Below are 12,843 nucleotides of genomic sequence, written 5' to 3' on the forward strand. Positions count from 1 at the left end.
TTTGAATACTTACTGGTGGTCACAAATGCTCACTGTCTGCCTGTAATGTGAAACTTGATAGTCACTGAAGCATATTTCATAAGAAAAAGCTTCTTTAATCTGCATGTAAATTGTTGGTATTTCATTATAAAAACAAAACAAAAACAACTGACAAATGGAAAGCTGTGGAATCAGAGTGAAAACTGTAAAGGTTCTTGGCAAAAAGTCAAAATTTCACCAAAAATTTTGAAATTGACTTTTTCTAATAAAAGTATTTAATTACTATGTTTTCACAAAAGCACAAAAACCACATGGGGGGCTCCCAGGCTTTTGGCTTCACAGTGTGTCATGCAAAGTATGCCAGTGCTATTCTTAGGACACCACTTATGAAGTCTCTTTACTTTGATAATAAAACAGGACTTTTTTTTTATGTTATTTTTTTAGTAAGGTTGGATCTTACAAGGGTATAACATCTACAGTTCGATCTTCTGAATTGATTCTGAAAGTACTGTAGGAAATATCAAATCCTGTATGGCCTCCTGGTTTGCAGAAATCCAAAAGCTTCTAATGGAGCTTTCTTGTGTGGCAGCCCCTGTTTCTTAAATTCACAGAAGCTCTGTCAGATCCTTCTAAAGCTGCAAAATAGTGGTGTATGATGCCAAAAATAATTTAGGCTTTTATTTGAGTCTGTCACCATTTAGCTTTGACTTTTTAACTCCCACAAATGACATTGTATTTTTGCCAAAAACACAGCAGCCACATTGTACAACATGACCGGTTATTGTGAGTTATATAACTAGTGGTTTTTTATTTTTTTTTAATTTTTTTTAAAATTTTTCAGTATTTGGCTGAAAATATCTGTCTTCCAATATCAATGGCAGGAGTTCTAGAAGTCATTAATAAAACAAGTTTGTAAAATAAAAGCTTTGAGAAATAGGCTAGTCTCCCGCTCTGTCAAATCAGCTCTGCCTTGGTACTCTCGACACTGGTGGGCTGGAGAGGTTTGGACACCCTTGTTCTGATTATCCAGGAATTCTGCTACTCTAGAATGGCTGGGGAAACATCTTTTTGCTGAGCAGGAGCCTTCTTGAGCATGCTGTGTCAGGTAGGAGGAGACTGGTTCTGGATGAATTAGAAAGAAACTCCTTCAACTATTGCCTCTAAATATACTTCATTCTTCTACTTGTCTGAGAATTCTCAGTTGCATCTGTTTTTACTCCCTACTTAATTTCTGAGGTTATTTCTACTAGACCATAGGGTTAGATTTCAATAACATTGGTCAATACCAGTGCTGATAGACCTACAATAGATCATATTTTAGCTAAAAGAGAAAATCACGGGAAATCTTTGTTTCAGAGTGTCTTTCAATTATTTCTTATCTTTCAATTATCCAAACTTCTTTCTATCCAGATATATCCTGCTGGAATGAAAGTGTCTGGATAATTGAGAGTTTACTTATTGCTAATAAATGTGCCTCTGTTGAAAGAAATGTTATAGCAAACAGATAATATGATATAGTATGGTCAATTACTGAGAAAGAATGAATAGTCTTGGAAATAGTTACTATTCTCTCAGTGACTACTGTAAAAACAGTAAGTGTGGAGCAAAGACCATGTCAAAGATAGTCCAGGAGGAAAAAGAAATATATATTCATTGTTCAGTTATTTACAATAGGAACTAGTTGTCTTTCTGGAGCACACACTGCTAACTCAAAGCAAACAGAAAAAAATCTTTTAATATTTCGGTGTAATACAGGTTTTGTGTACAAATGTCTTACACAATGTACTCCAAAACATTTTACATGTCAAAATAACAGTTTTATAGAGTCAAACCTATGAAACCTATGAAGATTTCATCTCTCTATTCTTCCATTAAAAATGCTGTTATCCTCATGCTCCAAATAGCAAAATTATATACGGTGATGCCTTTCCATTATTGAGGGTGAAGTTTTATGAAGAAGCTGGAAAGACTGATTGTGGTGTAACAAGGGGAGTAAAATGGTTATAGCCATATACAAAGATATGGGTAACACGAGCAAATATAAGTTTAAGAAAATGAGGTTAATTGGATCTTGAAATAAATGGTGAGATATTGGAATTGTGTTTGAGACTTCACAGCTTTTTCTGTAATGAGAAAAAAATGATGGGAAGTAAAGTTCTACACATATGATAGTATGAAGGTTTAAAGGGAATATGTAAAAAGGGTAATGACAGTAAAGTCTGGAAGAGAGGAAGGCATAGGTTTTACGAAGAGTCATGGAAAAAAATGGGTTATTAATGAAAAATCATAGAGAACTGGACTTCTATCCATAAAAATTCAAAGAGGATTGCTTAAGATAGCTAAGCATGTTTTTCAGTTCTGCCTCCTTCATTACTGTTTGAATTAAGGGAAAAAGATTTTGGAATGACTGAATTCATGATTTCATCTCTTTTAATACCAAAAAGGCATATATGTGCCCAAACTATTTTTTTCTAATGTGTTATTTATTATGTATGTATGATTTAATGTTAAAAAAAAGAAAAGAAAAACAAAACAAAACAAAACAAAAAAGCTCCTGTAAGCAAGTTTCATGCAGTATGGAAAATTCAGTTTGTGTAGGATATGAAGTTGAGCTCTAAGCAACAAATGTTCACAACAATTATGATTTTAAGAGGAAAATGTAGGATATAAGTTTTCCTTTAACTTTACAAACTTAACCTTTTAATTTCATTCAAATAAAAAAAGAAAATGCATGATTCATACTCAGTGAGCTCACTGAAAACCAGTATATCACTTTCCTCAAAAACCCACCATATATAGAATCTGTTAAAATGTTAAAGTTAAATGAAAATTTGAAATTACATTCTAATTTAATTAACAGTTTTGGAAAAACAAAACAAAACAAACAAACAAAAAACTTAAAAACAATCAAACATGGTGTTGCCAGAATATGCTAATCCCTTTTTATATCATAAGAATAATATCTATGAAAATATGCATACACAGAAGCATACGTGAATGTGCATTTGCAAAAGCACACCTAATTTGCTAGAGCATTTGATGAAATTATAGTCTTTGGTATATTCGGTGGGATAGATTGACGTGTAAAAAGAGAAGTAAGAAAAAGTTGGAGGTACAACTCCGTCTGAGGGGATGAGCAGAACTCCATCAGATTTATATTATGAAAAAAATTATTTACTTATTATTTTTATTATTATTTATTGTTACAAATATGGAGACAGATTTCTAGGAAGGAATTAGGTATACAGAGTAGTGTTTTCATCTCTACCTAACAGTGAATACTGTTTCACGCTTCTTCTTTCCATGCAGTATGAAAACCTGCAGTCTGCCATCTCTTCAAATTTCTGTAGTTTTTGAATGTATAATGTAGCAACTGAAAGAATTGAACTGAAAGAACACTATATAATTAAATGTAAAACTGTAAATGTAAAAAATGAAGCTTTTTACTTTGTTTTATTTAAATTACACTAGGTTTCCTTCAGAGACCTTTTTCCTGAAAGGGTGGGGTCTTTTTCTCCCTTTTAACATTAAAAATCACAGAGCTGTAGGTTTTTGTTTTTGTTTTTGTTTTGTTTTGTTTTTCAATTTGTGGTCATAACAAATAATCAATATCGATTATTTGTTTGTCTCTGAGTAACATTTGGTCCATTCATCCACAACCTTGTCCATACATTTACTGAGATATGCAGAATAGCCAAGTGACCAAGAGTATTTGTTGCTGGGAAAAGCCTCATGCAGTGAATTCATGTAGTATCATCTATCAAATCATGTCTGATGGCCATACACCAGGGTCTGAGCCTACTGACCACTGGGACACTATTGGTAGACTGCTTTTATTTATGTTTTAGATTATTTATGTGTTATTTCTCTGAAACTAATAACACAACTTCTGGTGGCAACATTGGGTTTCTGCATTACTGTCTATTGCATATACTGGGTATTCTTTTATCTTGCAAACAAAATGATGTGATCTTTCTGCTACAAGCATACAGAAATCATTCAAGCAATAAATGGATATATTTTTCATAGAAAGACCTCGTGGAATAATGCACATTAGAGTTTTTGGAATTGCTCCTTGACAAAGTTTCAGACAAAATAGAGAGCTTTTACAGCAGCCAAAGAGAATGGTCAAGAATCTGAACAACACGAGATTCAGAGAATGAATAATTTTTCTGGAAGTGAAGATTGAGGGGAGGGAACATGATAAGAGTCTTCAAACATCTGAAAGATTCTTGTAAGGAAGAAAGGGAATGCTCTTTTCTCCAGGTATACATTGCCATATGGGATAGGTGAAAAAGAAACATGCTTAGTACTGTTTATAAAAGTCTGAGGTAAGTGTTAAAAATATCTTAATATTTCTGAGGATGGTGAAACATTAACCTAGAATATCTGGGAGATAGATGCATGTTAACTCCATCATTGGAAGTCTTAAGATAACTACCAGACAAATGGCTGTCAGGAACTATGTTGGGACCTTATTCTGTGGCAGCAAGATGTCCTAGATCACAATGTGAAGTCCTTCCAGGTCATTATTGTATGATATGATAACTTCCTTCAAGTTACATTTGTTACTGACTTGTGATTTCATAGAACTGTATAATGGTTTGAGTTGGAAAGGACCTTAAAGATCCCCTAGTTCCAGCCCCCCTGCCATGGGCAGGGCCACCTCCCACCAGACTAGGTTGCTCAAAGCCCCATCCAGCCTGGCCTTGAACACCTCCAGGGATGGGGCATCCACAGCATTTTTGGGCAACCTGTTCCAGTGCTTCACCACTCTATGAGTGAATAATTTATTCTGAATATGTAGTCTAAATCTCCCATTTTGTAGTTTAAAGCCATCACCCCTTGTCCTATCACTACACTTTCTGACAAAAAGCTTTCTTGTACATTCTCTTTAGATACTGGCAAACTGCTATATGGTCTCCTTGGAACCTTTTCTTCTCCAGGCTCAAAAACCCCCACTCGCTCAACCTGTTTTCACAGGAGAAGTGTTCCAGCCCTCTGATCACTTATTTACTTATTTATTAGAAGGAGATTGGTTATTTCATGTTACAAACTCCTGAAACCAGGTTATTAGGCATTAATAACCTTTGATTTTTGTAATGCAGTAGAGTCTTATACCTATTATTGCAAGAAAGAGATTGAAACAATGAACTCAGAACCTTCAGAAAAGGACAAAGACAAGATGACCATAATATATCTATCAACATCTCAGTATTTTTAAGACAACTTCATGATTTTCAAGGAGGCAATGATCCTGGACTTACCATTGGCCTCATTTGTTCTCCTTGAATAAGTTCTCTTTACTTTTCTATCACTTCCTTTTTGCACCTATATTTGTCAAACACAAAGATTTCATGTGTGGAACATCTTTTGTCTATCTAATGCTTCCATTCCATAATCACTTTAATCTTGCATTGCTGTCAAGAGATGTGTGTTTCCTCTGTCCTCTACATGCTCACACCCTCCTGCCAAGCCCAAAGGTTTGTAGTTTCAGGTGGTGAACAGGAACCAAGTCTTAAATACACTGGCAAAAGGAGTTAAAAATGAAATAAATAAATAAATAAATAAAAGGCCAGGGGTAGGGGGAAGATTTTTAGCTAGGATCACTTCTCTAGTCTAGCACCTGGAGGAACACTTAAAATGTATGTATTGAGGGATGCAGAGAAATGAATGAGATGGTACCTACCTGGCAAAAGTGGGAGCAGCCTTTTCAAAAACGGTCAACCTTAAGTCATAAGGCTTCTAAGACTTAGAGACAGAAGTGCTAAGGGAAAAGCTGTCCTCTGCCTCTGCTGTCTTACTCTGTTTACCACTGCAGATGCTTAATAGAGTAGCAAAAGAAAATGCTTATCAGTTTTTGCGCAACTGCAGAGTCAACACAACGGAGAGGAACATTCTCTTCCTTCTCTGCCTAAATATTCATTTATGTATAAATATAAAAATGTAGACATTTTCTTCTTAACTGAGCTTTTTTAACCTCAGTTTGTTGACCCACCAGCTAGGAAAAAAGCCACGATTTTTTCTGCTATTGCACACAGTCATCAAATCCCCAGTGAATAACTACTTCTGCCATGCAACTTTTGCAGTTTTGCAGAGCATGCTATTCTATAATTTTCATTTATGACACCAAAGATGTTCTTGAAATAAATACTTTGGAAAAAATATTGGACAAGTCTCTCTATGCAATGCTTTCTTAAAAACAAAACAAAACAAAAAACTATTGCATTTTCTAGTGACAGCTAATACACTTTGGTCTGAATTCCTTTCCTTCACAAAAGCAAATCTCAATCCTGGTGCATAATTTATGATCTTGGCATCAGCCCAAACATATGTACATGTTGAAATCAGTTTTGCATCTGTTTAACTATATGCACATGAGTAGTCTAATTGGATTTAGTCTGATGAAATGACTCATATGAAATCAAGTGTTTGCAGAACAAGGGTTTCAGACAGTAGGGTTCTTCAGGGCAGTAGCTTCTGCTTGATATAACTTTATATGATGATATAAGCACAGGAAATGGATTTTAGATTATCTAGGAGCTCTCTGCATGTTGTATAGCTATAGTAAGTGGTGAAATAAAAAAGTACCAAAGAGCAAGTCTCAGTCTGAAGTCAGATCTTCTACTGCATAGCATTTGTATATAGTTACAATGTTACTTTTTATTTTTATTTTTTTATTTTTAAAATCATTCTTCACATTCCTTCATAACAGGCTATCAGGCTGCTGCTGTTGGCCTTCTGGTAGCCAATAGTAAGGTTAAATACTGTTGCTCATATATGCTAGATTCTCTGATATGTTATAAGCATCTTCTATCAGGATGGAACTGATCAGGATATTCTTCTTGAGCATAATTATCCAATGAATTCACCACCTCCTGCAAGGACGAGTGATCTGAATGGGCAGCAGTGTAGATATTCATCATCTGAAAATAAAACATCAGTGTGCCAAAGAAGAAAATGGACCTTTTTTTTGTTTGGTTTGTTTTTCTGTCTCTCCAAAGTCATCTTCCCACACCACCTCATGTCTGTCATCATGAACACTGGGATTAGTGGTAATTTTTTTGCCTTGTAACTGTGCAGTTGTAAGAAGAGGAGGTGATACTGAACTTACTATTTGTTGAAGATATTTGTATCCAGAGGCTGGCCCTTCTGTTTTCTTTTGATGTTTCTTCATTCTCCCTTTGTCTATTATAAGGGTTTAGGGAGAGAAGAGACTCTTAAGAAGGGGGATGAGAGAGAGGCTGCAAGATCTGATGTTAGAAGCATTAGAAATTAAAAAGTGGAACTCAAGGGGATTTTTTCTGAGAGAATATAGTCTGGGGAGGATAGATAAGGAAGGCTTGGAGCATGAGTGCTGGAAAGGAAAGGCGAGGAAATGAATGGTAGTGACTGCAAAACCAGTGGTGTACAGAGGGCCAAGATGAGATGGAAATGAAAATAGGGGAAAAAAAATAGGGAAAATAGGGAAAGAAAAAAAATAGTTGGAGAAAGAATATAAAGCAAGAAATATACCTTAAAGATGAACGTAGTTTTGTAGGCGTTTCCCTCCTACCTCACTGCCCAGCTGCATTCTGTGGTTGATGAAAACAACACTGAATGAAAGACAGTTTTAGGAGGCTCAGAATGTAGAACAAGATGTGACTTTAACCACGTGTATTTGAAATATATTCTTGACTGACACATTATGCTCTTGATATATATTTGTTGATATATATATATATCTTGATATATATGTTGGTGGCATTTAGACAAGAGGCACAAAAAAATATAGATATGTGTGAAATTCATCATGTAGTACCTGATACAGGACTCTTTGAAGTTAATTGAATACAGTATGCTTTGAAGCAAGGGAGGAATATCTTGAAATATTACAGGATTTTTATTATAGAAGTAAAATAGAGCTCTGAATTACCTAAATGTGAATCTGATGGCTCTGGTGAAAATACTCAGTGATACTTTTGTATGGCTGGTGCAAAGCTTTGATCTTAAAGTGTTACATTGTAGAAGGCTTTTCATTACTGATGTCATTTTGTGTTTTGTCGGTCTGAAGCATATGCAGAGGAAACAGGTAAATGAGGTCTTGATATTTCACAAAAAATGCACAGTATTGACTCTTTTGATAACTGAAAACTTTTTGGTCTCGGAAGTGGATAGCACTTTAATGAGATGGTCATCTGATTTATACAGTAAGCTGACTATTCTGCTCAGGGGAAAAATCTGAATGCTGATATGAGGAAAGAAAATGGTTTTGCTACATACTTCTCAGCAGAGCATTCATAAAATTAACCAACCTATGCACCTCTAATTTGGTTTCGGGTTTTCCAAGTGAAAGCTAGAACATGATCATCTGCACATTTTGAATGTTTTGAACATATATTGGCTCTTGAAAATATTTCATACTGATTGAATAAATATCAGTGTTTCCTACTTATATCTGTTTTGCCTTAAAATGGGTAATGTTTAACACTGGAATTTTGTGGAAAACCTATTGCCCCTTATTTACATCTTGGCTAATATAAAGAAGTTAGTATTTGCTAGAAACTTCTGTATGTAGTATGTATGGCAAGTATCTTGACTGTAATTATCATAGGTAATTTGGTAATTTGTTTACTGAATTTACATCTGGTCACATTTTTTAAAAATACTAAAATGAATATTATTGAGATTTGTTTACTCTTACAAGGACCATGAGCACACAATGTTGAACCAAGAATAAAAAGAAACCATGGAATTGTTTAAATGTTTATAAAGCATTTTTGATGTGCAGACCTTATTTCTATGGTGAATTTTTACAGATATATACATATCTATTTTTTAAATCTATTTTCAGTCCCCTGCACATAGCTATTCAAGCTATGACTCTGGCAAGAATGAGAGTGTAGGCAGAGGTGCTGAAGATCTGTCTTTGAATCGAGGAGATGAAGATGAGGATGACCATGATGAGCAGGAAGATCCTGAGAAGGTTAATGAGTCGGATGGGGTAGAAGCTGAGCGACTGAAAGCTTTTAATGTAAGTCCCCTTGCACTTGTTGCTTTGTTTACCTCTACTACCTCCTTTTACATTGCTATTTATGGTAAGTTTGACAATATTAAAGGCACATTAATTTAATTTGCTGGAACTTTTTCAATTATATTAATGCACATTAAAGTCTTGCCAACAGATGAAAGTTTTACTGTGTTTTATTTAGAATTTAAGGCACAGTGCCATTTTACCAGTGAAGAAAACAAGGCTTTGTTTTGTGTGTGTATATGTGCCTGTGTGTGTGGACGTGTGGATGTGCATGTTCAGTCAGTGAATGGAAAGGGGCTGTAGCTAGTTTATCAGAAGACCATTCCAGTGGTCAGCTGTTCGCTATTGCTTTCCCAGTGTATGTAATTATGCATGAAAACACAAGCAATTGTTCAAACAAAGAAAAGTGAGATTCACTTCAATAAAATGATGTAGCAATCACAGCTTATTGTTAATGATGAAACTTAAGTGGTGCCTATCTTCACAATCTGTTCTGGTTTATCTCACAAGTTCTGTATCCTATAGACTATTCTTTTCTTGTCCTTATTTTTTTTCCCTTAAATTAGCTCCTTCCCACCCCCCAAATAATCCTTTAAAGAACTGTTTGCTTAATATTTCTGGCTTCCCATTACAAAGCTATTCCGTGGATAGAAAAAAATGTCTTCCTATCAGTAATCAAGACAGAAAGCTAGGAAGAGAAGAGAGCAGCCCTCCAAACCCGTCTCCTCTGTCTCCCTCTTGCCAACAGATGTTTGTCAGGCTGTTTGTAGATGAAAACTTGGACCGAATGGTCCCAATCTCTAAGCAGCCAAAAGAAAAGATCCAAGCTATCATTGACTCATGCAGGCGACAATTCCCTGAGTATCAAGAGCGTGCCAGAAAACGCATACGTACTTACCTCAAGTCCTGCAGGCGGATGAAAAGAAGTGGTTTTGAGATGGTGAGTTTTGATTTAAAACCCAGCCCTAGTTTCCATCAAAACCCCATATGTAAATCCATGACACTATTTTGTTTTCATCTTAGTGTCTTTTTTTTTTTCTTTTTTTTTTTTTTTTCCTCGTTTATTTATTTATTTATTTTTGGTAATACCAGGTCAGAGGTTTCTTTTTGCCTCCTTCATTCTTCCTGAATTTATTCCCCTTCTTCACTGGTATAAAAATTATTTGAGACACTAAAATTCACAAGATGAACTAGTATGGATCTGTAAGAAATTAAAAACAAAACAAGGTATAAGGAGAGAAACCAAATGATGGCTTATATAGTGACTTATTGCCTACTCAAGATTACACTTAGAGATTTTTGCCTGGCAAAATCTTGAAGTAAGATGGATTTTTCTATAAAATACTTCTGCTAACTGCATTTGTGTGAACTCTATAAAAATTAGATCTTGCTAGAAAAATGCTATATCTAAGCAAATGCTCAGTGTAGTAACATTGCATTGGCAATGGTTTGTATTTTCTTTCTTGCACATTTTATCCTATGAACTATCAGTAATGGTAACTCCTTTAAATCTTTCAGTTGATATATAGTTTATATATCTATAGTTTTATATATAGATAACTATATAGATAGAAAACTATATAGATATATAGTTTTATATATCTATATAAAACACAGGCAGTGATTTTAAAGCACAGGTATCAAGTTTACATTTTGAGCAGTTTTACTAATTGTAAGTGAACAAAAGACCATGAAATCAGTATACAAATAGCAGTGTTTTCCAACATTAGTATTTTAATATTACCCAGTAGCTTAAGAATGGGCAAAGAATAGCTCTTCTCACCAATTGGCAAATTTATTATCTTTAAAAAACTTTTATATTTCCAAACTCCAGGAAAACTGCAAGAAATTGAGTACCTACCTACCTTATGCTTGATGTGTCTTAGCTATCTCTCTGGCTTTTAGATGACAATGAAATCACTTCATCGTTACAAATAGATATCATTTAGTGATCAAACATATCATTTTTATTTTAATGAATCATCTACAAACCCATTGATTACATAAAAATACTGGGCATGACTGAATTTTACTGTTTCTCTCTTTCTCTCTGTCTTTCTCTTTCCTGCAGTCTATGCAGAATGCTTATGTCCATATGTTGTTTTAAAATGGTAGCTGACAGTTTTAAGAACACAATATCAAGTTTATTGTAGGGTGAGACCATTACTGGATACCACAAACAGCAGAGACAGAAACTAATTTTTTGTATGTGTTTGTGACTGTGTGGCTTTATTATTTGAAACATTGGGACAATGTTGTTTCTGAACAATGGAAACACAGATGAAAATAGACAGGTAGAATAAAGGGCAGCTGTACTGATAAAAGTACCACAGATTGATTGGTGGTGTACATGTCAAATTGTATAGCCCTCCAAAATAAAAGAAGGAAAAACAGAAAGTAAATATTTTCCATGATACAGTAAGTAGAATCAAATTATATCCATTCACTCCAGCTGAGAATAATTCAGCAACATCTTGTTCATCTTTCATGGTGCCAAATATTTTTGCTGTGCTGTACTTTAAAATAAAAATACTTATAAAATTAGCTGATGCTAGCAAGTCTCCTCGCTGTTCCAATTTATGGCTTCATTACTATCATTATTCATGCTGATGAGCAGTTATGTAAACTGACTTTTTTAATTTTTATCATCTGAAAGATCTGCACAACTGCTTTTCTGTATGAACAAGGAGTTTACAGTCTGACCCATAAAAGCTAGCTTGGTTTGACTTTAGTGTATTATGTATATTTGCAAAGGTTACTTTCATATGAACAAAGGTTGCAGGGTCAAATTTATTCCTGGGAGGGGAAAAGGAGCAGTGATTACCAGGAACATGATTCAAATAGGCAACCTTTATAATTCAGAAATATTCCCTATATTTATAATATTACATTTTATGATGGGCTTTATTTCCTTTCAAACAAACAAATTACCCTCTAAAATATTGACTTTGCTGCCCATGAATAGAAGTGACAAGGCACAGGTGTTCATACCAAAGATTGCAGCTTTCTTGGGCCAGAAGGGAAATCTGTCCTGCTTCACTGTTTGCAGGTAGGAAGAGGAGACTAAATCTTTGAGCAGTTCCCTTTTAACTTCCCGAGAGAACTACTAGTGCTTTATGTTTAAGTCTTGAATAATTCTGAAATATAACACATATCCATTTGTTGTTTTTAATTATTTTCTAGTTTCTAAATTACTCTATTGGTATGTCATGACTATAAGCCATTTTAAAAAAATACTATCATGGGCAGAGGCACTTGACTGTATGATTATTTTGAATATACTCACTGTTTTGACAGTGGAAAAGAATCACTTTGTGTCTGGATAATAACTTTTGTTCAAAACAATCATGAAAGGACATGTCGGTGTTGATTTGAATCAGGTGCTACACACAGCTACAGCAAAACAGGATAATGATCTCCTCAGGAGCAATAGTGCTACTGTTGTTATATTAAATAGGATATCAGATAATAATCTCCACAGGTGGTGCCTTTTACTTTAGACATATTAAACACAAGTTTTTCATTTTGTTCAGGGCCAGAATGCCATGTTTCGAGCATCTAGTTGCAAGAGAAAAAGAGAATTAATCTCATAAATGGCGTGTGACAGTTCAGACTATGTGGAGTGGTGCAGCTATCTACAGCGTCATATTGCAAAGTGAAGAGAAAATGTAAACAATAAGTTTAATTAGCGTAAGACTGCATGGTAAAGATGAAAAAGCATGCCTGAAGCCTGCTTCTGTCAGTTATTTGCCATCTGTAATCCAAATGACAGTTCTCACTGCATAACAGGCTACTTCTAGCTCTGAGGCAATAGGAAAGGTTCTGTGTCATGAGTTTGTGTTGTTAGTTAA

General features: G+C 34.7%; 1 protein-coding gene across 6 annotated transcripts in view; it reads left to right on the forward strand.

Annotated features, from left to right (window-relative positions):
• The window catches only part of NOL4 (nucleolar protein 4), a gene marked incomplete at its 5' end in the record, with an annotated part of 192,084 nt that overhangs the window by 133,890 nt on the left and 45,351 nt on the right, over positions 1-12,843 (forward strand). For 3 of the 6 annotated variants that reach the window (XM_082754281.1, XM_082754280.1, XM_082754282.1), the window contains 2 exons: positions 8,813-8,992; positions 9,741-9,932. In XM_082754281.1, coding sequence (XP_082610407.1) covers positions 8,813-8,992; positions 9,741-9,932 — 372 coding nt within the window. The remainder of the gene's footprint in view (positions 1-8,812; positions 8,993-9,740; positions 9,933-12,843) is intronic. The other 3 variants (XM_082754283.1, XM_082754284.1, XM_082754285.1) reach the window with 1 other exon arrangement.

Source organism: Aythya marila (genome assembly GCF_965140915.1).
Source record: "Aythya marila genome assembly, chromosome: 2".
Classification (NCBI taxonomy): Eukaryota; Metazoa; Chordata; class Aves; order Anseriformes; family Anatidae; genus Aythya; species Aythya marila.